Source organism: Phocoena phocoena, chromosome 1 (assembly GCF_963924675.1).
Source record: "Phocoena phocoena chromosome 1, mPhoPho1.1, whole genome shotgun sequence".
Taxonomy (NCBI): Eukaryota; Metazoa; Chordata; class Mammalia; order Artiodactyla; family Phocoenidae; genus Phocoena; species Phocoena phocoena.
The window spans coordinates 172,694,254-172,721,729 of record NC_089219.1 but is presented as its reverse complement, the minus strand read 5'-3'; the positions used below and the strand labels follow the sequence as shown (position 1 = coordinate 172,721,729).

The 27,476-nt window shown below is 38.3% G+C and overlaps 1 protein-coding gene across 1 annotated transcript in view; it reads right to left on the bottom strand.

Annotated features, from left to right (window-relative positions):
* Nucleotides 1–27,476, bottom strand: part of USH2A (usherin) — a 791,707-nt gene that overhangs the window by 171,663 nt on the left and 592,568 nt on the right. The window contains exons 52-56 of the mRNA XM_065876328.1: nt 22,405–22,602; nt 21,507–21,661; nt 18,847–19,045; nt 7,499–7,606; nt 581–764 (exon numbers count right to left, since the gene is read on the bottom strand). Coding sequence (XP_065732400.1) covers nt 581–764; nt 7,499–7,606; nt 18,847–19,045; nt 21,507–21,661; nt 22,405–22,602 — 844 coding nt within the window. The remainder of the gene's footprint in view (nt 1–580; nt 765–7,498; nt 7,607–18,846; nt 19,046–21,506; nt 21,662–22,404; nt 22,603–27,476) is intronic.

The following is a 27,476-nucleotide window of genomic DNA, read 5'->3' as shown; positions in this document are numbered from 1 at the left end:
TCTAAACTGATCTGCTACTCTCTACAATAAAACTAAATTGATCTCTACTCTCTGTAAGAAAACATCTGTTGATCTAAGATATATTTGATCTCTGCTGAGAAATGAATGGGACTGAATTGCAAATATGTGGAAGTTTTCCCCCTCGAACCACTCCTGTCTATATATAGTATAGCAAGTAGAGAAAACATTATCCCAGAAGTAAAGGTTGTTGATGCAAAACACACCTCTTTAAATCTATTTTCTTGCTAGTTTAGGGCTGCATGATTTTGAAGATCATTTGATAATTCTTAAAATTTAATACTTTGTGTATTTCATATACTAAAAAATTCTCATGTCAAATAAAAGGCTGTTTACAGTTTTAAGGAATATCATGTCCTCTGAAGACTAGTGTAATGAGCTAGTGTTTGGATCTTCAACATCTGAAATGGATTAAGAGATTTCATCAGCTCTGGAATGGCTAATATATGAGATTAATTAACCAATTAATTTAATATTGTTTCAGTTGGAGATGGCCTCTTTCTCAACCCTGAGAAGTCTGTAATTCTCACTGTATGATTGGTAAAGTTTTCTTTTAGTTTACCTGCTGTTGGGCTCCAGGTTTTTATCAGTGAAGTTCTGCTCCTCACTGCCCCCCAGGAAAACCAAGCTTCCATTACGACTCAATTGATATTGAGAAATGAGGCCATTGGGCTTTTCTGGCAGACTCCAATATAATTCCACTGTTGTAGAATTGATGATAATGTGTCGAGGTGTCACCCAAACTCCTGGCAAAAATAACACAAGGAAGTTTTATTGCTAGGATACAGTAAGCACCATATCAAAAGTCATACCATCACTCCACATGCTATGATATTTTTATCTGTTGATAAAAAAATCTCATGGTGAGCAACAAAAATACATTTTATTTGTTTTGGAGGTAAAGTATATAATTGGGTATAAATATATAAATACTTTTTTAATGCTTTAATTATTATTAGTTTTGAATTGCCTTTAGAAAATGAATGCCAGACAACTAGTGATGGAAACTTTGTCTTGGCTGCTACTCTGAGTGTAATCAAGACCTAAGAAAATATCCAGGAATTTTCGAATTTGATGCCTATTTACTTGGAATCATAATCTAGTATTTGCCTGAATTATCAAATTCGATGAACAAACATACTTTGCCTGTGCCTCTCTGACACTACATGCTGTGCTTGTTTTTTCCTTTCTCTCTGGCTACTTCCAGCCTCATTTACTGGCTTCTCTTCCCTTCCTGGACCTCAAAATGATGTAGTGCCTCAGAGAACTAGGCTCTCTCCTCTATCCTTCCCTCCCCTCTTCTCCTTTCCTCTCCTCTTGTTTGGCAACACTATCTTTGTAGTTGATCTCCATTTAGTCTCAGTTTTAAACATTATCTCTATGTTGAACACTGCCCGATGCATATCGCTATACTAAAGCTCTCTCCTGAGCTTCAGACACATGAGCTCCACTCTCTACTTGTCTACCTCCATTTAGATGACTAATAACATATCAAAAACCTAAAACATCTAAAACAGAACTCTTGGTTTTCTGGTCTACAATCTATTTGTCTCCAAGTCTTCTCCAACTATTCATTTTCTGGGGCAAAACAGAAAAAAATTATCCCAGAAGCTCTTACTTTTCTCACCCCTAAATATAATCTATCATCGAGTCCTACAGATTCTACCCTGAATGTGCACAGTCCTTCTATTTTTACCTCTCCTGATCCAAACTACATTTCTCCCTCTCATGGACTCCTGTGATAGCCTCTAAACTAGTGTCTGTGTTTTAAATCTTGTCGTTCTATCACTTATAAAAGCATATATAGTGTATATGTAACCTAGTATAATATTCATAAAATATACAGCCTTTTTGAAGTTATTCATATAGTATAATTCCAATTCCTTATGATAACATGTATGGCCCTACATTTTTCTGGCTCTGGACTACCTGGCACCATTCTCTCCATCATTCATGAAGCTCCAGCCACACCAGACTCCTTTCCAGCCTCAGAATGGTTCAAGTTCTTTCTCACCTCTGAGCTTTTGCACTTCCATTCCCTCGGACTGGAACACTTTTGTTCATGACACCATGACAACTGTGCATTTTATTCTCAGATTTCAGTGACCCGTGTAAATATCACCTTATCAGGGAGGTCTTATTGACCGCTATTCCCTAACTATAACTTTAACCCTATCTAAAGTGATCCCAACCTTGTTCCTCTCTATCATATACCCTTTTCTATTTTCCTCTCCATGCTCATAACATCATAATCATCTTCTTTCTTTGATATCATCATTATTTTTTGTTTTTATGACTGTGTGGTCTATTTCTTTCTCCTGCTTTTAATACAAAGTTAGCTGCATGAGGGCAGGGGTCTACTCTGTTAGTAGCCCATGTATCTTTATGGATAGCACAATGCCTCATAAATATTGAATAATTTTGTTGTAAATTTATGTCCCACAAATTACTATGTAAGGATTCTATGGAATACAAATGCGACTAAGATATGGCTCATTTTTATGAGGAGTTTATACCCTCTGTATAAAAGATAAAATGTGTACCCAAACAACTGTAATTCAAGGTCAAATATTTAAGTAGTCTTATCAATGTAAAAATGTATTGATGGAGAACCTAGCGATGAGAAGGAGTTTCATGCTGTCATCTGGTCATGCTCTGAATAGACTCTGTAAGTCTCTTCTTCAGCTTTTAAAAAAAACTCATTTCAATATTAGGTTCTCAATAATCAATAGTTTTTGGTTGATTGTACCTCCTGTGTAAGTTACTCAGGAAAGGGTAAGATTTCAACACTTTTATAAGAAAAGGACATTCAAACGCTATTTACTTAGCAGCATTCTGAAAGAATCAAGATCGATTTAAAAATGGCTCAAACTTACTGATTTTCTAAAGAACAGCTTACTCCTGAGAAGAGAGTAGTTCATTTTGTTCTGAAAGCTCACCCTATGTTAGGTACTTGAACAAATCCACAAATCATAATATACATTTATGTTTGGGTCTCTCTGCCAACAGCTGCTGGATGACTCACCCAGCTAATTAGAGCTCCGATTTAAACGTGATATTAGTCTGTTGATTTAAAAGATAAAGTATAAGGCTGTAGTTCACAATCCGCTTCCTGCGGTCCTGTCTTCCTTACCTTGAAGGATGTATTAAAAATCACCAAGGTGTGAGAAAGGCTACTGCTTAGTTTCTGCTTTGAATCAGTCAGTGCAGTCTGTGGAAATGCAGGAGTTAATGAGACAAAATGAAGCCACATTTTGGTGTTGCTTTGTGTTTTAAATAAAAGTTGAGTTTTATATTTAGAAAAGCTGGTGAAAGCTCTGTTCATGTTGGCAATAACCCTGTGTCCGTTGGTTTGATTTATAAGATGAAATTGGAATGTGTAAAAAACTAATAAGCCCTGTATTTTCACTTGCATAATGTTATGGAGACTCTCTTATCTTGGCAGCTGCAAGAAATCTTTGATAGGATAAGACCCACCTTTGGTGAGAGGTCTTAGTAAGTCCCAGGTGAAGAATCTACCTCCCTCGCTGAGCCTGGGTCTCAGTGACATCAGAAAACCTATTCTACATAATGGAAGGGCAGAACTGAGGCTGTTCGAGGGAAGGGAATGGATGGTCATGAGGGAAATCATCTAGAAGTGGGGTGGGGAGCAGGTAAACTAGCTGAGAGGTGTAAGAGGGAAAGGTCAGAAGGACACCTTGGTTGGTCTCTTGACATAATAGCTACTAAGTAAGGAACATGTCCACTGGCTTTGTTTTAACTTTGTCTTGAGTGTCATGCAGTATTACCCATTTCTTGTGTCCCTACAAATTCCTAGTCAAAAATCCCAACATTTTTTGTGGATTGGCTTTCCCTTGGAAGTTAATCAAAGGAACCAGTTTTGTATTGGCTGATGTCAGAAGTGCATTGAATTCTGGGCCATTTATTATTTGTTCATTTGTGGATTCAACATTCTACTCAATTTAGTCGTTTTCTATGTTGGGCACTGTGAATGTGGGGATAAAGATATATAGTCTTTATCCTCCAAGGAACCTATAGTATCGTGATGAATAAAAATGGGTAAATAACAATTTATAGTCCAGTTTGATAAGTGCTTTAAGAAAAGGAAGCTTAGTGTGCTATTAGAGCACTTAGCCATGGTACCTAAAACAGGCTGGGAGTGAAATGGGGATGGATGGGAAAGGGATGGGGTCAGAGGAGATTTTCAGAATGGGAGACATCTGAGCCACATTTTGAAAAAATGGGAGTTAGCTGAGTGAGGATGTAGGGAAGGGTATCTAGAGGCTGAGGGAAACCCACACAAAGCCCTAGAGATAGGGAAAGCATGGTACAAGTTCAAGTATATTGGCATGACTGGTACATTAAATTGCATGTGGGAAAGACCAAAAGACTTGCCAGACTGGCAGAAGTTAAAACTTGAGGGATCTAATTTGATTTACTAAGAAGATGTGGATTTCTTTCCTCCTGGAAAGAAATGGGATTTTTATGGAGGTAATTAATGTGAGTTATGCCTATTTTGGCAAAACTGTTAAAAAAGAACTGGGGTGGTGATTTGAGAAAGAGGAGAAATGACCAGAGGCAGGGAGACTAATTAGGAGGCTCTGGAGAAGTTGTAGGTGTCTCAACTAAGGCAACGACAGAAGGGATGGAAAGGAAGAACAACATTTTAAAAATCCTTAAGATTTAAAATTAATAAAACTATGAAGAATTGTCTACTATAACTTAAGGAAAAGAGAAGCATTAAGAATGTCAGTTTGGGGGCTTAGATGATTAGATAGTGGTATTTGAGAGAGGGAAAAGGGAAGAAAAGAAAGTTAGTGGGGAGAGCGATTTTAGACATTGAAATACTGAGGTTGAAATATTTGTAAAACACTTAAATATAAACATCTCGTAGATTGGTAGACAGACAGGCCTTAAATCTGTGAGTGTAGGCTTTGTGAAAGCTCTAGAGTTTGGGAGCTCTCCACCTTCATTAGGAATTCCAGCTAGTACTGGAGAATTCCAAGGGAGAGCATCAACAGATAAAAGAAGGGCAGAGGAAGAGGAATCTGGAATGAAACTGAAAAAGACTGGTCTTCTTTTCCTTTTGCTTTTCCATATTATCAATGCTAGAGGAACGCATGCCTGCAATTTTGCATGCTTGAACTGTAAAAATGAATGAGAGCTTGCCAGTATGGCAGCAATCCTGAAAAGAGAGCAATAATCCAGTTCAAGCTCTTCCCACTATTTGACTATGGGAACGCCATTTTTCTAGTAGGTTAAAATCGGAGAGAATTAGGTCCAACTTACCAATGGGGTCATAACGTGCTTTTTTTTTTTTTTTTTCTTTTTTAGATTGAAAATGAAAGAAATGAGGAGCTCTCAGGGTAGCTAGGAACAAATGCTTCTTTTAATTCTCTCCATATCCACTTAGACACCCAAATGTTAGACCTTCAAACTATGGCTGATTCACTCAACTAGACCTTTTAAAATTAGTTATATTTGGGTTATTAATTTAAAATGATATGTTTATTTCCACTTTAGCAAAACAACACAACTTAATGTTACTGCTGATTTGTTCCCTCACAACCTCCAAGTTAAGCACCCTGACTACATTTATTTCTCATACAAGTTATTCACAATTGGCACTTACACAGCCGGAAAGTGGATTCTAAATCCATGTCTGTTCTGCAGAGGAAAGCTCATTTAGTTTATTGTTCCTTTGCACAGCTATTTGTGTTAAAGTAAAGGTGCATACAGGTAAAAACAGAAATCAAGTAAAACATTTCTCATCTCATACTCCCCAGCACTGTTGAAAGCTATAATGTTTAAGTCATGAAATCTGAGCTCTTTCAAGAAATCTTTTTTTTTTGACAAAGTGAGAATAGAGATGCATATTTTCTAAGAATTTAAATATATGGATTGGATGAGTAAACTGGAGAGACCCTGCTCTTTCATCTGGCTGAGTTTCAGCCAAAACTGGTTGATAGATCCTTTAGAAATTATCCATTATCATCAAAGTATCCATTTGACAGTTTACCTTTCCAAAAAATCCACTGCTGGTTTCTTCCTTTCATAGGAGCACTAAGCTTTTTGACATGAAACATTCTTTATATAGAAAACATCATTAGTGAATTCCTGGTGAGGAGCCATATGCCCCATATGTGGAATTTTCCATTTTATTCCCCATTTACTGGTAGGAAGTTCAGGTCTAATATTCTGAGGTACAACAACCCCTTCATTAGAAGAGTAATGGACAAGTAGTTCAGGACTGTCTGATGATCATTAACATTATATTTCTGTTCAGAAACTTATTTATGCCTCTGTTTCCCCACATGGAAAACAGGCAGATAGTAGAGATTAACAAAAGAATTCGTTGATCACTAGCCAAGCTTCTGCACACATTTTTCTCCTGCAAGTAAATGATACTACCCATCCCACTTCCTAACGCACAGACCGTTGTTATTATTTGGGTGTATATGCTGCCAGAATCTTTCCTATTCACTTATTTATTTATCTGTAGAAATGAATATCATTTTCTATGTGTTGTTTTATACATAAAGACACCATACATGAATGTAGTTCTATAACTTCTATTTTATATGTATGGATCATCTCATTCCTTTAAACTGATGCATGGAATTCCAAAATGTGAGTATACCTGAATTTAGTTAGCAATGCCCCCACTCAAAGACGTTTCAATTGCTTCCAGTATTCTGCCATTAAACAAACGACAAAAAAAGGCTTCAATAGACATCCTGGTGCATGCCTCCTTGTGCAGTTGTGGAAGTGTTATTTTCTGACATAGATAATGAAATTGAAACTGCCGTGTCATGGGGAAACATTTTATGTTTAATAGACATCACCAATTTGATCTCCAAGGTGATGGTCCCATTTTACATTCCCTCAAGCTGTGTATTTCTCCTCCTACCATTCATTTGTCAAAATCCTTGTTCCTTGTGGTCCATCTCAGAAGGCATCTGCTCCCTAAAATCTTTCTTGATGCCTGTGATGGGTTATAATTTCTCCCTTCATAGATTAACCTGAGCATTCTGTTCATTTATTCTTTCTTAACATCACCTTTAAGATTCTCTCTCTTCATACAGATTTGGGTACTTGACCTATCACTTCTATTTGACTGTAAGTTCTTGAGGGCAGTGAATATTTTAATCAGCTTCCATAGGGAGCATGGTGCTTGTTACATTTTAGCTGCTCTGGGAATATTTAATTCTTGATTTTGGGAGGAATTTCGTATCCAAGTAGATAATAGTGTTTTTCCATGTAAAACCACATCTAAAAGGTTTAAGGAATTGAAGGCAAACTGCCTTGGGAAGCTTATAGTTTAACTAAACTTCAGAAATAGGAACCTAAAATTTTATTTAATTTTGTACTTATAGACTTTATTCCTTCTTCCTTGTTTGTTATGAAAGAGTTTATAGAGTTCACATCAAAATACCAAATGAAAACTTCTTCTCCCCAGTCATGGGTATTTTTTAATTACCTTGAGGGGCTGCCTGCAGAGTCTGACCTAGAAAAGGCTCACTTGAAGTGCATCCAGCAGATGTACAAGCTCTAAGTGTGAAGCTGTAGTTGGTGTATGGCTGGAGACCTAGAAAGAGCAAAAAGAAATCAAGTACCTCTTGAGAGGATTATTTATTATCAGGTAAGCACTAGCAGTCACATGCAGAGCTGTAGATATGATATCCCAAAATTTTAAGAGCAGAAAACACTCTCTAAGGGAGAGAGGAACTTCATAAGCAGCTCAGTATTAATAGAAATTTCATTTCTCACTGGTAAAATCATAAATTCTCAGCCTTCGAAGAGATCTGAAAATTCATGTCATCCACCCATCCATTTTACCCTTGATTCCCCTGTACAAGGTGTCATTGAAGGGGCTCCCCTGGCTAGAGGATCAAAGTAGTCCATCTCCCAAATAGCCCACTCTATCTTTAGAGAGCTCTACAGTTCTCTATTTGGTTTGAAAGTCCTTCCTTATATTGTGGTGAACTCTTTCTATCACTTCCACCCGCTAGGGACTTATAGAACAAATCTAATTTCTTTTCCACATGACAGTTCTTCAAATATTTGTAGACAGTTATCAAATCCCCCCCGACTTTTCTCTTCTCTAGGCGAACCACCCCAGTTTCTTCAATTGCTTCTTATATGAACAGAGGCAGAAAAAAAGTAAAAAGAAGGTTAGAGTCAACATTTTTTAGCCCCAAGCCATATTCAGCTCATATTAACACCAACTGACTCTTTTTTTTTAAACTTTGCATTTCTTCACCATATGTTCCCATACCGTACCATCTTAGGCTTACTTCTGTAGTTTTTTGGGGGATATGTTGCTTTTGTCTTTACATGTAGATTAAATACACTTTGATGAAGGGATACTGCTTATTACTTCTTTTGTATTCAGATGTATGATGTAGCACAATATTGATCAATAAATTATCAGGGGAAAAAAGAATGGCAATCCATTTACAATAGAAGTTGCGTATTGTCAGACTTCACTGCTCTGTGGCCAGTGACCCTGGACAAGTTACTTAGCTTCACTTTGCTCTCATCTACTGATCTGTAGAATGGGGAACCATTGCATCTAGCTTCTAAGGCTGTTAAGGCAGATGGGATGGGTTACTTAGAGAAGCACTTTCTTTTAGCAGAAGCAACCTTAAGACTCAGCGGCATCCAACAAGGATACATAGAGGCTAACATTTCTTGCCTTGATTCTCGGGAAAACTCAAACAATGCTTTACAAATATTTTCTTAAAAAAAGAATAGGACTTAATCTCTAACGTCAAATATTGGGCTAAGTTATAACATGGATCCAATAATTACTATACTTATTTTTTCATGAATTTAGAACTACATTTTCACATATTTTTTCCTTTTGGTGAGGTGACTCTTCCTCCAGAGACATTTATAAAGTCACACTGTCACTTTATACAGATCTGCTCAAATGCTACATTTTAAAAGATTTTGACTGCTCTATCTACAAACCATAACCAGCACTTTTTATCCTCTCAAATTACTTTCTTGTTTCATAGCCTTCGACATTATCTGATGTTTGATTATATGTCTGTTTATCTATTGATTGTCTCCACCTCCATGATGCAAGCTCAAAAAGAGCAAGGACTTTGTTTTGGCAACAACCATATCCTTTGAATGGTGACAGGCACAAAGTAGGTGCTTGTTAAGTGAATGAAAAAATTAATTAACTGGTTCATTTAGAATTGAAGCAGTAGTCTGGATTCTCTGCTAAAGCCATAATGTTCTGGAGCTGGAGCAGCTCCAGAATTCAGCTTCAAAGCCCTTTGTGTTTCCTTATCAATTTAATGACAAGATGTGGATACTTATTTGATTATAATCTTCCATTAGGTTGCTATGGAGGATTTACATAATTTTGATATTTACCTGATTTAGGGATGAGGAATATGATGAAATATCTAAGCCATATCCAAGCCTTGTATGTTTGATAAAAGCTTATGGGAAAAGGCTAAAGATGCTAGAATATAGAGCTCAAGAGAAAATGGAAGGAAAGATTCAAGAATGAAGGTCAGAGACTGCAGTGGCTGGTGTAGTCTGACGATGTCCCTTTCTTTACTTCCATTAGTGAAAAAGGGGTCTTGACCCTTGTCACACCGTTTTATCTGAATAACTTACTTTCTCACTTAGAATGTAAGCCCTTTGAGAGTAAGGATGGTATCTCTGAGTGTTTCTTATTTAAATCATTTTTTCCCAGTAGTGCCTATTTGATGTATTCAATGTCTGTTAAATATTGTTTAAGGAAGACCGAGGCATAAAAGTACCCAATAAGGATGGCAGGGCTATGATGCGATGATGTCCATGTATCCATCACAAGTGTGATTTGACCAAACAGGGCCTTCCTCATAATTCCATAGGGACTCCTGCCCACAGTATCTATCTCACTGAGTAGGAGATTCTTCTCTAGTTGCAGAATATTACTAAAATAATATAAAAAGTTAATATAATTTATGAACAATAAATATTTTCCAGATCTTTTTCCTGAACGTCAGACTTAAGTATGGCTAGTAAAAGTGAAGCGATACTTGATTTTTTCTCCAGCATATTCTAACCAAAAAAAAAAAGAGCCTTAATTCTGCTTCTCATTTTGTGTTCTTGTTGGTCTGGTTTCAGACTTTTGAAGGACATTTTAGGATGGGTCTTAGGAAAGGAAAAGAAAATGTCATTGCAGAGGTGTACTAAGATTGATTAGAAGATTGAGGGTATTTGCAGCGAGGACAGTAGCTAAAAAGAAAATTTACTGTACATAAAAGTAGAGGGACTTCCTTGGTGGTCCGGTGGGTAAGACTCTGTGCTCCCAATGTAGGGGGCCCGGGTTTGATTACTGGTCGAGGAACTAGATCCCATATGCATGCCGCAACTAAGAAACACGTGTGCTACAACTAAAGATCCCACATGCAACAACTAAAGATCCTGCATGCCACAACGAAGATCCCATGTGCCACAACTAAGACCTGGCACAGCCAAAATAAATACATAAATAAATAATAAATAAATAAATGAATAAATAAATGAATACTTTTTTAAAAAAAGTAGCGATTGTCTTTTTTTTAACAGAATTTTTCAGAGGGGGTTGAGTGCCATCCATTTTATAAATAGCCCAGAACACTAGAAGACAGATGTTTGGAAATGGTACAACAGTGGAGAAACTAGCCCTTGAGGGATTTTTGGTAGACCAAGGAAGGTGTACCAAGGAGTTTGTTACAGGTGTTTAAATTGGTGGGGTGGGTTGGTCTAGCAGAGGATGGGGCCATAGTTAGTGGAGGAATATGTATCTCTTGGAGTGCTAGAATTAAGGGTGGTGGGTAGGATGTAGAACTGAGTGTTGAGTAGAAAGCCTTGGTCAAGAAGTCAGAAGATTATCATGCTAAGTGAAGTGAGTCAGACAGAGAAAGACAAGTATCATATGATATCGCTTATATGGGGAATCTAAAAAAAGGGTACAACTGAACTTATTTACAAGACAGAAATAGACTCACAGACATAGACAACAAATTTATGGTTACCAAAGGGGAAAAGGGTGGGAGAGGGATAAATTAGGAGTTTGAGATGAATAGATATACACTACTATATATAAAATAGATAAACAACAAGGTCCTACTGTATAGCATAGGGAACTATATTCAAAATGATCACAGAGATAAGAAAGGGTGAGGTCAGGATACAAATCTGGGCAGTTGGGCTGAGAAATGTGACCCAGAACAGTTGGGTCAGTCTTCTGAGGCTTATAAGGAAAATGACATAGGTAGCTCAAAGCCCAGTGACACTTCCAGTAATGTAAAAAATCCATGTGGGACTAGGTATTTAAATATTTTCATTTGGAATATGACCACAATTCATGTACTGAGGCAGTACAGCATAGCTGGTCTGAGGTTAGACTCTTTGGGTCTAATCCTTACCTATATATTAACTACTACCATGGGCCAGTTCTCTGACCTCTAGGTGCCTCAGTTTCCATATCTGTAAACTGCAGGCATGGGAGTATAGACTGCTAAATTGGACTACAGCCTAACTTGAGGGAAGGCAATAGATGAATCCATTATTTTCTATATTCTCTTTCTTGGGTGTTGTGTTTTTCCTATTGTTAGAGGGTTGGATTACTAGTAGGCTTGGTTCAAACAGTCGGTAAGGAAAGCATGGACTGCCAGGAAGCATAGATGATTTACATGAACTGGATGACCTTTCATATATATGACTCTGTAAAACTCAATAAAATCAACACATTTCAACTGGAATTTGCTGTCATTTTAAGGAAGCCCCTATTGGTAGTCCTTAAAATGAGATACATATGACATATTAGCAACGGGCAATGGAAAGGGCACAACAATTGAAAACTACTCATGAATTGATCAGGATGAGAAGAGGGAAATAAAGAGATGTCTCCAAGGAACTGTTCCGACTGTAACTTAATCCTAAAGTCAAAGAGTAGAAGGAGAAAAGAAAACATCATTCAACTGCTCAGCATTGAACTAAAAGAGTAAGAATAGCGGGGGTAGAACTGAGAAAGACAAATGCATGGAGAAAAGTCAAGTATTTAACATTTCAGTGGAGTGGAGATTACTGTGGCTGCCAATTACTTGAACTTCCCTAAAGGGAATCGTGTTCTCTTATAAAGGAAAGAGGCATACTATAACCAAACTCGTTACAATTACACTTTCAAGTAACATCCCTTTCAAGACTAAACGTGTTAAAAAGGGACCTCAAAAAGTCTGCCTATGGATCATAAAAAGATGATCTGGAAAACAAAATCCATACCTATGTAAGTTACATTGGATGTACTCTATAAAGAACAGCTTGTTTCTAATTTTTAATCTCCAGCTAGTCAGGAAAAGGCTTTCTTGTCTATTCCAATTTCAGATAGCTAGCGCTACCTGAAAGCATTCATCCAGTTATTCTAAGTATCATCTGTTATTTTCTGAAGGATTATCAAATAATCCCAACGAATATGTAATTTCACAAGTTCCTCAATCAACCTGGTTAATAATTAGGTCAAGTGCTGAGAGACTTGAGTTACTTCAAAAAGGTTTTGTTAGGTGGTTACCAAGTATTGTCCACCCGGTGGGCAGGTTACCTGTCCTGGCATCAGTTCACCCAAACTGGATGCTTGCCCCGGCCCACCTGAACCACACATCTAGTCTTGCTGCTGAAAAGAGCTCCCTTTTGCTCCCACCTGCCTGGGATCTCTCTAAGTGATTCCCCCCAGGATCTCACTCCCCCCAGAGTGATCTCTGCTTATGGAGATTCCCAGGAATTTCCAGCATCTATCGGCAACCTTGTCAGGGTTCGATTTTAGATTAATCTCATTCCATGTGAAAATCTGGAATGTTCAAAACTGGCACACCAAGACATCATGGAATCACTTTAGAGACCTCTAAGGTGATTTAAATTATGATTTGTGTTACAAAATTTGATTGTAAAATACTTCAGGAGCTCACATGCTAGAGTCCCCTTTTCTTGATAGTATCATCCAGCATGACCTCAGCAGTCCCCCATCCTGCTTAGTCAAGCCAAGTTCTCGACTCTTTGAGAGGAGCCATCAGCACTGTCCATTTTTGTATCAAGGCTTTGACACAGGAGTTCAGTTGATGTCTCATATGAATCGGACGTCAAAACATCCAAATGAAGAGGCTCTTGCATTTGCAAATGCCAGTGAAACAACTTCACGGCTTTCAGTTCTGACTACTTGCTACAAGCTTATTTGCATTCTTAATTCTGTATTTGGTGTGAAATTCTAGACCAAAGATTTGGTTCCTCTTCCCAATATAATAGTGATCAGATTCATCCCAAGTACTTCCTGAACGAGTTACTTCTTTGGCAGACTCTCTTTTTCAAATATATTAACATTAAGACTATTATTAAGATAATCCAAGGAAAGACCCTTGCTTTTGATTTTTGTAACACTATTTTGATACATATTTTTCTTCCCTGGAGTCTGGTGTCGTACTAGACTGAAGCCTCTTTTACCCTACATTTTCAAGCAGAATTTTCTGCTCTAGAAACCGAATGTGGCATCAGGTGGCAGCAAAGTCTGATGCTCAAATGATCCACAACAAGGACATACATCTCAGAGGAAGGGAGTTGGCTAGAACTGTCGTGATTGCCCAGGCAAAGTACCTTGAAATATCTGGGATTCCTGGGGAATTTTTTTTCCCTTTAAATATTGGTGTCTAGGTAGCTGTTGCTTGTTATTCTTTGGCTATAATATTATATATGTAAGAATGGTAAAAGAAAGGGAGAAGTAGTGGTTGATGTTGTGCTATTATTTTTGCAAGTATTTAGGCTCAAGGTTTTCCTCGGAATTTAAAAAATGAAAATAAAATGAATTCTCCCATCTACTTTCACAGGTCTGATGCTTGGCGGTCAGTGGTCAGGTGGTAGTAGGGGAAATGCAGCCTAGAGCATCACACATGACAACAGAGGCTCCCAAAGCTGTTCTGAGGACACGAGGGCCATCCCAGTTTTCATCCCATCTGTTTCAGTTAAAGATACACACTACTATATATAAAATAAATAATCAACAAGGACCTACTGTAGAGCACAGGGAACTCTACTCAGTATTCTGTAATAACCTATAAGGGAAAAGAATCTGAAAAAAGAATGCATATATGTATATGTATAACTGAATCACTTTGCTGTACACCTGAAACTAACACAGCATTGTAAATCAACTATACTTTAACATAAAATAAAAATTAAATTAAAAAAATGAATTATACTGCCAATAAATCCAGATTGCCAGAGACCAGGGCTGGCTTCATGGTCACACAAGCTATGCTCTGAGTCACCCCAGCTCCCATGCTTAGAAGAGTCCCGTGCTTGAGTCTATTCTTATCGCCTTGAAATTCTTAATAATTTTTGAACAAGGGGCCCCATGCTTTCATTTTGCACTGGTTCCCACAAATTGTCACCCATCCTGGCTGAGATTTAGCTGTGTTTGACAATGTGATTTTTATATCCAACCAACATGGAACCTAGTCACTCAGATACTAGTTTACTAGTCAATATTTATTCATTCAACAAAGATTTTCAAAAACTTAATATATGTTAGGTTCTGTGATAGATCACAGTACAGGTGACACAATGGCAAACAGGAAGCTGTTGCCTCTGTCCTTAAAGAGGTTTAACTCCTGGTTGAGGAACAGAGACAAAGAGAAAGGATATTCAATAAAGTATCATAAATACCATGAGAGCCAAGTGTAGCACACGATGGGAGCACATGGTAGAGTTATTTAAATGTAAAATCCTCATGTAAAAATGTCCACATTTTGGGATATTGATGGTCAAACTATGTCCTCATTTTTTTCAAAAGTGGTATGTAGTATATCTGTTTTAGTGCAATAATAGTACATTTTCTGCTACAACTAGCCTTGTTAGGATTTATGCTATTTTATCACAGGAGGTGTTCATGAGCTTCTAACGGGATGGGAAAGGAAGACAAATTATTCTCTCCTTGTTGACTTAATGCTGGTGACTCTTCCCCTTTAAGTGCAATGAAACGATAAGCAACTTTTAATGAATTATTTGGAAAACATTTTCCCCAGAGTTAAGAGACACATAAGCTCTTATCATGTCTGCTGCTAAAGACGACATGATTAATTCATTTTGTTCTCGGTGGCCCCAATTATTTCATTAATCCTTTCCTCCTCTCCTCTATCCCGATGGCTACATTAGGAGGCCCACGTTTCATACGTGGCAACCCAAGTAAAACAATGCCGTCACTGACATCCTGATTGCTCTGTGCAGGACCGTGGGCATGTTTAGTAATAAATGATATGAAAAGGTCTTTTATTGACAAGCTGCCACGCGCTGTTTGCATTAGCGAATATGAGAAGATGATGGCTGCTACCCCTTGGTCCCCATGGTATTGGGCTCCGTGAGATAGCAGAAAACGCTTCAGTTTACTTAGAGCATTGATAACACCTCTAAATAATTAACTGAGGACTTCCTGTCTTCAATTACTTAATGCTTTTTTTTTTTAACGTCTTGAGAGGATTATAAGCAATTTATGGATTTCACATGATGAGTGCATTTGCCACTATTCCCACAAAGCATTTACGGGATCATGTTTCTAAAGCTTTGAGGTAATTAAAAATAAGCACGGAGACAATGCGGCTGATGCTAGGTGCCCACTCTCCCTTCTGTCATTTGTAAGGACCTAGATTCTCAGGCTCCTGGATGACTAGAGCTACGGCTTCATCAGTGTTCGACTGTAACTTAGGGAATGCCAAGGTTTTGGAAATGATGAGAAAAGCAAAACCTTTATCTCCAGAGGGTTCAGGCAGCTCTTGGATCAAATGTTTGAGATGGAATGTGAAATAAATTTGATTATTTTAGTTAATTCCATGAACTCAATAAAATAGTCATTCTTATCATAAAATACTTCCCTACTGAATTTGATCAGTCAGCTAACCATGGAACTGAATTTTCCCTGGCAGATAAAATGTGTGAACACTACACAGATCTTGGGTTTTAGATCCTCTAATGCCAGGCACCATTCCTGTCCCATAGGAACTGCATATTACGATACTGTACTTGGTAAGGTTTTGTTGAATGAAGGTTTATTTCCTTATTTAACAAAGAAATCGCTCTTTAGGGCTAGAGTGCTCAAGTGAAGTACTCTCTAAATCTGTTTAAAATGAATTCTAACAGATTATTTTTTCACTTTATAATCTTACAAAAAATAAAATTAGGTAGAAAAACTTTAAAATGTTTATCCTAATAAAAGAGGAATTCTGCCATTACGTTATGCATATAAAATCCTCTGACATGAAAATATCCATTAAAAATGATAATGAAAGGAAGAGCTGGTAGAGTGAAGGTATTTAGAGAAAAAGCTTTGCAATGCTTTTATAATTAAGGAGGCTATCAATCCTGTTGGTTTGAACCTCACAATTGAATTTGGTACGTCGGCACGTAAATTCTGGTTTTCTAAAAAATGCAAACCAGTACAGCTGGCGACAGTTCAAAGCCTTTGCTGGTTGAGTAGACGGATTCTGTAAGAAGAGAATTCTTTATCCTTGTATCCCAGTTTATTGTGAAACCTTTACTGCTACAAAGTCTTAATGGGCCTTAACTTGGCTTTCAAAACTCTGTAATTAACATTCCATGGCCATCCTCAGTCATTCTTTTGATTTCTCCCACTCCATTCTGTACGGAGTTCTGTTGGTGTATCATTACACAAGCTATTCCTTAACTTGTCAGTAGTACCGGGAGCTTCTTAAGAGCAACAATCTTATTTTGGAGCACTTAATATACTATCTAGAACACAGCAAGCAGGCTACATGTATTTTTTTAATATAATGAAATGGTATTCTGATTTCCTTATAGGTGGAGGCAGTGAATGCCTTGGGGACCCCGAGCAGGCCAGTTATCACCTTCATCTTTCAAATGTGGATATTAAAAAGTCCCTCCTTTTATAGGGAAGTGATGAGAATCACAGGAGTCAAAATGCAAATGGTTTGTTAAAATTATAAAGCACCGTACACATGTTAAGTTTTTTATGGAAAATAACATCGTTTCAATTGCTTGTGATGATTTTCATTTTTAGTGACCTAGGACCTAAGGAACAAATCTGATCATCTAAATGGATGAGGGCTTTCTCCATCCCCATTATCCCTGGCTTAGCTCAGGATCTTCAGATCACAATCACAATGTGCTGGTCCGCAAATACTTATTAAGCACCTTCTGTAGGCTCATGACACTTTTGGAAAACAGTGGACATCTGTCCATGAGTGCTTGCTTGTGTGTCAGGGAACTGTGGAATTTATTTTTCCACCTGTGTAACAAGGCCTGTGCCTCCTCTAAGGAAAAATCAGGCATGCTTTTCCAGGCCTTTCTGCACTTCTATGTGAGTTTCGTTATCTCTGGTATCACAGTCCCCTGCAAAGTACAGGGTCTAATGGAAGGAAGGCATTCACTCAGGAGGCCTTGGAGAGAGGCTACTGGCAATAGGGAAAAAGTAAAAGTTTGTAAACTCTTCTCTGTGTTTTCAGAATCTAAATTTACACCACAGTTTGGGATGATTCAGTAGATCTAAATAATGAGCTAAGTTACTGAATCTCTTGAAATATTCTTTTCTGTAAAATGGGGGGGCTTCCCTGGTGGCACAGTGGTTGAGAGTCCGCCTTCCGATGCAGGGGACGCGGGTTCGTGCCCCGGTCCGGGAAGATCCCACCTGCCACGGAGCGGCTGGGCCTGTGAGCCATGGCCGCTGAGCCTGCGCGTCCGGAGCCTGTGCTCCGCAACGGGAGAGCCCACAACAGTGAGAGGCCCGCGTATCACAAAAAAAAAAAAAAAAAAAAAAAAAAAGTAAAACGGGGGTAATAATTTTCTCTGCCCTATAGGTTTGTGATGTGGATCAAATTAGATCGTAAATGTCAAGGGCTTAGGACAGTATTTGACACATATTAAATTCACTTATTCCTTATTTATTTAGCACTTACTGAAAAGTCATGGATTGTTCTAGGTGCTAAAGATACAGTATTGAACGAGGTAGAGACGGTCTCTGCGATTCTGGAGCTTACGTTCCAGTGGAGGGGGACATAAAGAGACAAATAGAAAGCAAACACTATCAGGCAGTGAAAGGTCTGTGGTGAAAATCAAACAAGGTGATGTGATGGTGTATCAGGAAAGCTGATCTAGACTTGGTGAGTCAGAAGATGCTTCCCTTCAGAAATGACATTCAGACTAAAACATGTTAATTATTATTAGAATCATCGCTACTAATTACCTGACACTATACTATTATACGGTACTATTATTATATTATTAAAGCTAATTATAATACCTAATGTTATAATAAGCAACAAAAATAATACAATTACTATTAATTAATGTTACTAATAATAACAACAAATTGTCATAACCAGTCAACTATCAACTATTCTGTGTATTAATTACCCACGCAGCAGACAACTGTTAGCCTCTGGCTGATTTTTCTACTGCCTTCCAGTACATTCTTGGCTATCCTAGCACCATTATCTATGAGTATATCCTTGGGGAATGAAAATGCATCTTACTGTTTGTCTGAAAAAGAAAAAAAGAACTTAATACTGATGCAAAAACCCTACACATAATGCATATCAAAGCCAACTGTAAATTATTTCTGAAGTTATCTGCTGTTGTGGCTTATTGCTGCCAGTGTGGGCTCTTCTATTAGCATGGATAAGTGGGACCTGACCATATGTCAAGAGAACACGTCCTTTTGAAGTGACCTCATATATCAAACGCACACCCCCGGGAGGCTTTGCCCCCCTAACCACAGTGACAGACTCTTCCGGTACATTTTCCTCTTTTTTTTTTTTTCACCTGTGACCGTATGCTGCCTCCTGTCAGTGGTGTCAGTGTAGATGAGACCTTTCCCAACCTGCCTGAGCTGGTACTCTTTAATGACGCCGTTTGGCTTAGGAGGGACATCCCAGCTCACATGCAGAGTCTCCGCACTGGGGGCCACGATTCTTGGCAGAGGGATGCTTTGCGGAACTCCTTGGGTTGTAGCTGCAACGACCTGAAAACACAGGAATTAAACAGCAATTTCTTGGAATAGTACACTAGGTATTCTGATCAATGAGAATGTCACTTTTGTTTTAAAATGTTGTTGTCTGGCCTGGCATATCATTAGCAGGGCTTGGAGAAGCAGTCCCTCTTTTTTTAAATTCTTTCTCTCGCATCCTATTCAAACAATGAAATCTGACCTTGAATATATCCTATAAGTCTTCGACTACCATTTATCACCACGGGTCCAACAACAATTTTGATGGCAGACTGCAGCTCTCAGTTTAAACAAGTAAAAGCTGGCTGGCAGACTGTCTTACTAGAGAACTCTTGATAACTTCCATATGGCCCATCGGTGTCTTTGCATTTTAACAGCCTGATTTTGTACATTTTAAGCACCAGTAAATTTGGAGCAAAACCCACATCTGAACTTGCTTGCATGTAATACACGTTGAACAGTATAAATGGGCAGCCTTTTCTGTACTCTTCCTATGATACCCAGGATGACTTTACAGTGCCTGCACCAATGTTCTAGAAAGAGAACCAAGTGAGAAGAAAAAAAGAATCAACCAGTGATTTACTCAATGTTGTCAAAATATATTTTTGGGAGAAAATTGGCTGCCTTTGTTTTCTCACAGAATGAAGTCTGATTTCACTTTTTCACCAACTGTTTTGGCATCTGGTAGGCAGGAATTCTGCTATGCAGAAAGCACGGAATGGCTCTAGGACCGTTCGGACCCTAACTTTCGATTGGGCCAATCAGCTGCCTTCTGTTTAGTGGGTGGGGCACTCAGAGATGCTTCTGGGGTCTGTTGAATAAAAAGCAGCTCACGTGAGCTGCGGCTGACGTGTGTGACTGAACGTTTTACTTGGATGCTTCTTGCACAGTGTGTGAAGACGCTGCGCTTCTCAAGTTTAAACCATATGAAAACTGGGTCTCCTCTGACTAGCTTGGCATCTATGAAATGGCTCGTTCCTTATTTTCCTCCTAACTTGTTTGATTGTTTCTTCCATTTTTCCCTCAGTAGCATCCCCAAGGGGGCTGGTCATCTGTGGTCTTCGGTTTTTGCCTCTCTCTCTCTCTCTTTTCTCCTTACGTGACCACACTCAAACTCCCTGCTTCAACTTCCCTCATAGATCTTTCCAGAAAATTTCAGTCACTTCTTAATCCAGCTTCTGACTAGACATTTTCACTTAAAGTGCCAAATAATATTTTCTTCTGCCATTCTGCTATCTGCTCCTCCTCTTGAATATATTTTTGAAAGCTTTAAAAATGTTAATCTTATTCTTTACTTTTAACTTTTCCTCCTTCTTTTTTAAAAATTGAAGTATAGTTGATCTACAGTCCTGTGTTAGTTTCAGGCATACAGCAATATGATTCAGTTATACATACATATATATATTATTTTCCAGATTCTTTTACCTTATAGATTATTATAAGATATTGAGCACAGTTCCCTGTGCTATACGGTAGGTCCTTCTTGTTTATCTGTTTTACTATATAGTCGTGTGTATATGTTAATCCCAAACTCCTATTTTATCCCTCCTCCCCACTTTCCCCTTTGGTAACCATAAATTTGTTTTCTATGTCTGTGAGTCCATTTCTGTTTTATAAATAAGTTCCTTTGTATTCTTTTTTTTTAGATTCCACATAAAGTGATATCATATGATATTTGTCTTTCTCTGTCTGGCTTACTTCACTTAGTATGATAATCTCTAGGTCCATCTGTGTTGCTGCAAATGGCATTATTTCATTCTTTTTTATGGCTGAGTAATATTCCATTATATATATATATATATATATATATATATATATATATATATATATATATATACTCCTCTGTTGTTTCTTGATTTGCTTGCAGAATGGCACCATGACCAACAAATTGGTCAAGCCAGATATCCTGAAAATACCCATAATACTTTCCTTTTATTCCCCTACATGTAGCTGACTACTGAGTCCTGTAGTTTTTGTGCCCTGGTATCTGTTATATCTTTCTGATATTCTTCATCTGACCCCTGCTGCATGAATTCAGATCTTCATTATTTCTTGTCAAGGCTGTTGCAGAAGCCTTGGAACTATTTTATTTTCTATGTCAGGCTCCTTTGTCCTTTCCTCTGTTCTTCAAGAGCAGGCAATTTTTGCTGAAATGATATTTAAATAGAATTTCTAAGCTTTTAAGCTGAGAAATAGCTTGGGAACTACTATGGATTTATAGAAGAACATCTAAAAAGAGTTGGTGGAGGAAAAGTGGATTAAGGGGATAATACTGGTTCAACTTTTTTCTTTTGATAAATGAAACATTGATATTTGAATAAATTTTTCTTGTGGTGATCTCTCCTTTCAGGAGGAAGTGTTGGTACTCAGTTGAGACACCATATGGACACCCTACATTTTTGGCACTACAACCTGGACCTTCATATAGTCTTAACACTGGATAATTCTGTCCAGAGTTTAGACAAACTCCTCCTACCTTGCTGCTGGTGGCACAGCCAGCAACTGTGCAAGCTTTCAGCTGGTATGAATATTCCATAAAAGGTTGAATTCCTTTCGTATCAGAGAAGCTCAACGATGTTCCTCGAAAACGTTCAATTCCATCTCGGAGAAGAATGTAGTAAATAATAGGACCTAAAAGAGGCAGAGAAAGGCCTGAATTTGAGTGTCAGACTCTTTTAACTGTTTTTAAACAAATCAGATGGCTTAGAGGTCTGAAGAAATGGGATAATATAGCATTATTTAATTTTTTTTTTTTTTTTTTTTTTTTTTTTGCGGTACACAGGCCGCTCACTGTTGTGGCCTCTCCCGTTGCGGAGCATAGGCTCCGGATGTGTAGGCTCAGCGGCCATGGGTCACGGGCCCAGCCGCTCTGCGGCATGTGGGATCTTCCCGGACCGGGTCACAAACCCGTGTCCCCTGCATCGGCAGGCGGACTCTCAACCACTGCGCCACCAGGGAAGCCTGCATTATTTAATTTTAAATTGCTATTATTTTGCTATGTTCAAGCAGCTCTTAATTACACTCACTCTTATGGAGGAGATGGATTCTTGACATAAATAATCAGTCAGTTGTTTCTTTCCCCTCACTATCAAACATTTACTTTCAAAACTATTCTGCCTTCCCATAATATGCTTTTCTTATTTGAAAGCAGCTCAGGCATATGTTGGGATTCAAGGAAAATAATTTTTGGCTAAAAATTTGTGAGGGCTATTTCACAAAATGAATGATTGGTTGACACATACCTGAAGTTTCCTTTACCAGCAAATACTTTTTAGTGGTTAGATGCATGCCAATTAAATGTAGACTACACTAATTTCAATTTCCTTATGGATTTACGGGATTATGTTATTTGAATTTTAAAAATAGCTTAATACCATTTGGTTGTATAGGCTTCTTCCAGTTGAGGACTATTACATCATCAAGATGATCCATTTTGGTCCACCTGGGGGGGTTCACTCCCTCAGGCACATCTTCTTTTGTTGTGGCCCTAACAGCCTTGCTGAATCCTCGCCCATAGCTATTCCACGCAGAAATCCTATACTCGTATGTCATGTAGGGCTCCAGGTTCACATCTGGAAAGACAGAGAATCGGACAGCGGGGTTTGTAAAAATATTTATTTTCTTACCATCATATCAAAAATAAATATCAAAACCTTAAACATTTAAAAATATATGCCCAATGCACTAATCCTATTGTATGTAAATAAAGCTCTAAGATCTTTACTTTCTGAGTCATAAAAAATATTACAAGTGCTTATTAGCTGCAGAGATATGAAACTGCACAGAACAGAATTCACCTATTTGAATAGAGAAATATGGACACATTAAAGAAATGATTGAAAAGTAAAAGCGCTAGACTAATGTACATTAGATGTTAATGCTTCCCAAGTTCATGATCTCTTTGCTTCTGTATGAGGCAAGTTTGGCAAGATTCTTTTATAGTTTTATTATTATAAATTTTACCAATTATTACATTGTCAATATTACTTAAATTATTACATGAATTATAATGTAGCTGTTATGAGATACAGGACTTGTAACTTAGCTTATCATAGTACAATTTTAATGAATAAAAATGAATTCACACTCTACTATATGTACCATGAATAGTGTACTATATATACTTCCTTCATCTTCTCCCAAACCAGAACTGAAACCAAACCCCAAAACCACCAATCTAATTAAAACAACAAAACCAACCTGCTGAGATTTTTGGCCTGGCAAAACTTTTATTAGATAATCATCCACGTGATTCAACGGTGTTCCAAACATCTTAGTTCAGTTTTGAGCTTTAATAACTTTGGAAGTACAAATGCCACAAATTTACCAAAACATTCCTTGAAAGTTTAATAATTTAAATCTGCTTTCCACTTATTTAATTCTGTGAATTTCGAAGATGTACATCTGTATTTTTGTGTGGCAGTTTCTGGATGATAATCAGACAGGGGCATCAGAAGAGGTCCTCCTGGCCACCTGCTCTATCTCCATTGGATGCAGCATTAATTCTCATTCCATCCACTCGGGTTATTTGACTACATTCTCCTTACATGCATCTCCTTACAATAAAGCCTGCCCTGCCTCTTTTAGAGAGTTAGTATGAAAATAAAATGCAGTAAGTTATGCCGCAGAAATTCATAAAATGTAAACTGCTATACAAATGTATTTCTGTCTTCATTTTTTCCAGTAAGAGGGTATTTGCTGCTTTGTACCTGTGAAGACCACCAGTGGGTCCCCAGATCCCCCTTCTTTCCTGGTCAGAGACCTCTTGGCCAGAGTCTACATTTCCCAGTTTTCTTTGCAGTCTGGTGTAGTCACACGACTGGTCTCAACCACGGAAGGAGTGTGGAAGTGATGTGGGTAACGTGTGCATCACTTTCTGAAGAGGAAATCACTTGCCTTCTGTTAGCACTCTTACCCCTTCTGATGGGCTGGAACTAAGGATGTTGGGACAACCCAGGCTGTACCACTTGGAAGCATGAGGAGGAAACCAGATCCTGAATGACCTTGTGGGGCTGAGCTGCCCAGACCGTCCGTCCACTCACCCACAGATGGTAACTATATTTCTGAACCTCTTGCTATAGCAGATTAAACTATTCACTGCGAATAACTGTTATTGTGTAGCCTTCAAGCCTTAACTGTTGTGTAGCCATTTCTAATTTCAGCTGTGCCAACTGTCCACATTTTATTCCTGTTCTTTCCTCCACTGTATTTCATTCTTCTCCTTTTTGACTCTCTCAAGTCTTAGCCTTACTTCTATATTTTCCTGTGAGGCCTGGTCTTTCAAAGATGTTCCCAGCCCATAAAAGCATTCTTTTTGCTTTACACATAAGGAATCACTTGTTGAAATTTTACCTTTCCTCAATCATCTCTCTCATTTCTCAGAGCTCATTTTTCTTTGCCAGAATTGCCAACTATTCTTCTTCTTTTATTTTTAACTTTTTATCTCAAAATCATTCTACATGTTACAGGGGGCTAATATTCTGATAAATGAGGGTGTTGGGTTTTGGGGCAGTATGTTTGCTCAATATTTACTTGTTAATTGCTGAAAGGTCCCATACATATTTGTCTCCAATCATTTTTTTAGCTAACAGAGCAATCCTTCCAAAAATGTGTATATAATTGTGTCATCCCACTGCTTAAAAAGCTTCACTAACTATCCATTCATTGCGGTATAAAGGTAAATTCTTTAGTGTGGCCTAAAAGGCCTTCATAATCGGACCCCCGCTCTTTGGCCTCCTCTCCATTACTTTCTCTGTCTTATATGTGCTACATCCGTATCAAGACACTTGCTTTTCAGACCTGCTGGGCTTCCTCCTGCTTCCTGCACTTTGCATGTGTTGCTCTCTCTGCCTGGCCGACCTCCCCTTAAACTGATAGGCTCTAACTTGCCCTTCAGTTCTTTCCTTGGGCACAGTATCCTTCTTGAAGTCTTTCCAGTCTGGGTTAGGTGTCCTTGCAATAGTCTTCCAAAGCATCCTATGCTTATCTCTATCATAGAACTTACCTGCACATCGTTTCTTATATTAGAGGTAATTATGTATTAATTTCCCTATCTCTTCATATTAGCTTCAAATCCTGATGGAATTTCCTACTAGTTTTCAAGTTATTGGTCCTCATATACTGACTGGTTATTAGTAAGGATTTAATAAATATTTTTGATAAATAAATGATTGTAAGAACAAATGAATTTTGGTCAGCACTGGTGGTTGTAGCTTTTAATTGTCAATTTTAAAAATGGTTGACTTTTCTTCTAAATTGGCCTCAGTGGAATTTGTTTGAGCAGCATTTGAGTGCTTAATTTTTTTTCATGAAAAGTAAAATTTTGTTATTTTTCATATTCAATTTATAGTGTTTTCTGGTAGGCAAACCGATCTGAAATATGGATGTTAAAAGCCCCTGCAATATTATATCAGTGGGTGGAAACAGCTATTCTCTTCTGGAGAGGTCTATTGCAAATATGTCTTAAAAACCCTTCAAAATCTGGACCTTGATTACCAAGGGCAGATAAAAGCAGAGACCTGTCTTAGAAGAAAACCAAGTAATTTTGGGGTTGTTTTTTTTAAATATTTTTGTTTTGTTTTACGGTACGTGGGCCTCTCACCGTTGTGGCCTCTCCCGTTGCGGAGCACAGGCTCCAGACGTAAGGCCCAGCAGCCATGGCTCACGGGCCCAGCCGCTCCACGGCATGTGGGATCTTCCCGGACCGGGGCACGAACCCGTGTCCCCTGCATCGGCAGGTGGACTCTCAACCACTGCACCACCAGGGAAGCCCCCAAGTAATTTTTAAATGAGGGTTCATGACTTAAATCTATAACTGGGAGTGGGAAGAGATTAGTGGTCCAATTGTTTTCTATCCGAGGCTTTTCCTACCTAAAGGCATTCCAATAAATATTTTTTTGTTCGCTTACAGTGTGCTAAATCTAAAAATAAGGTAAAATTAAACAGGAATGTTCTATTCACGTGGATACTTCAATCTGGTAGAAGAGACGAGACAAGTGTCCAGATGCCTATGACACATACATGGTAGAAGTGGTGAATGGCATGGCCGTGTGTCACAGGAGCACAGAGGAGAGAGGGGGCTGGACTTGGGAAGCCTAAACTGAGAACGTGAATTCTGACCTTGGCCTTGAGTGTGATGGTTAAGAAGAACATTTCAGGTGGAAGGAACTGCTTGAGGGAGGTTTGGAGCCCTCCGAAAGGAGCCCTATACCATGTGGAGTCCACTACATCCGCAGCTCCTAAAGGTGACATGATTTGAACCTGACTATTACCACAACAAGTTACTTTTACAGATCTGACCTTCAGTTTCCTCATCTGTGAAATGATCATCCTTACCCGATTGCTTTACGGGTAAATTAAGATAAGGTTTAAAAATGTTTAGCGCAAAGGGGGAGTGGCAGAGGGAGGGACTGGGAGTTTGGTTAGCAGATTGAAACCATTCTATATAGGATGGATAAACAACAAGGTCCTACTGCATAGCACAGGGAACTATATCCAATCGCCTGTGATAAACCGTAATGGAAAAGAATATTAAAAAATGAACGTGTGGATGTATAACTGAATCACTTTTCTGTAAGCAGAAATTAACGCAACATTGTAAATCAACTGTACTTAAAAAAAAAAACTGTCTAGCACAGCACTGGAACTAAGTAATACTCAGTAAACTTTATTCCTTCCTTCCCTTCCTAATCTACTCCCTCTCATCCCAGTATCCCGCTTTACTGTTTTCCTTCTCAAGGTTTGTCATTATCACCCCCCATCGGCTGGGTAAGGCAGAGTGATGAGTCATGAAGGAATACAGTGGTTTTACTGTTTATTTGACCTCAGCTGGCTTGAATTACGTCACTTAAATGTATTCCATTTGACTCTAAACAACAGGTGTGTGTACACACACACGTCTAATTTTTCAAAAAACAAACTTAAGCAGGGACTTAAGTAAGTGGATGAATAATAAAAATTTAATAGCTGGCAGAACTATTTTGGAGATGATCCTAAAATTTACAGCATCTTTCACCTGACTCAGCCAAGCCTAAGAATCACTATTTTGGACTAATGCAGTAGGGGCTAAGATGGGGCTTGGAGATGACTATTTTCAATAACCATGAAGGTTCTTGTTCCCAAGGTGATGGTCATCTTGGGGAAACACCAGGCTGCAGGAGAGCACAGTCTCTGGCCCCAGACCCAAGATCAGGAAAGTGATACTGACTTCACTGCGCAGTCTGTCGCCTCCTTGGAATGACGCCGCCAGGTCTTAGTGACCAGACAGGTTTCTACCTCTTTTCTGCTTGGAAGAATAACAACATTCATTCATGGCACTTATTGAAAGCCTGCATTCCAACTTTTGAGAAAGAAAAGTAGGCTCATTGCAAATTAACTGGAGATACCATTAAAGGTCACATAACTAATTTATTTCTCTGTTCTTCATTCTCTACAGGCTCACTTTAAA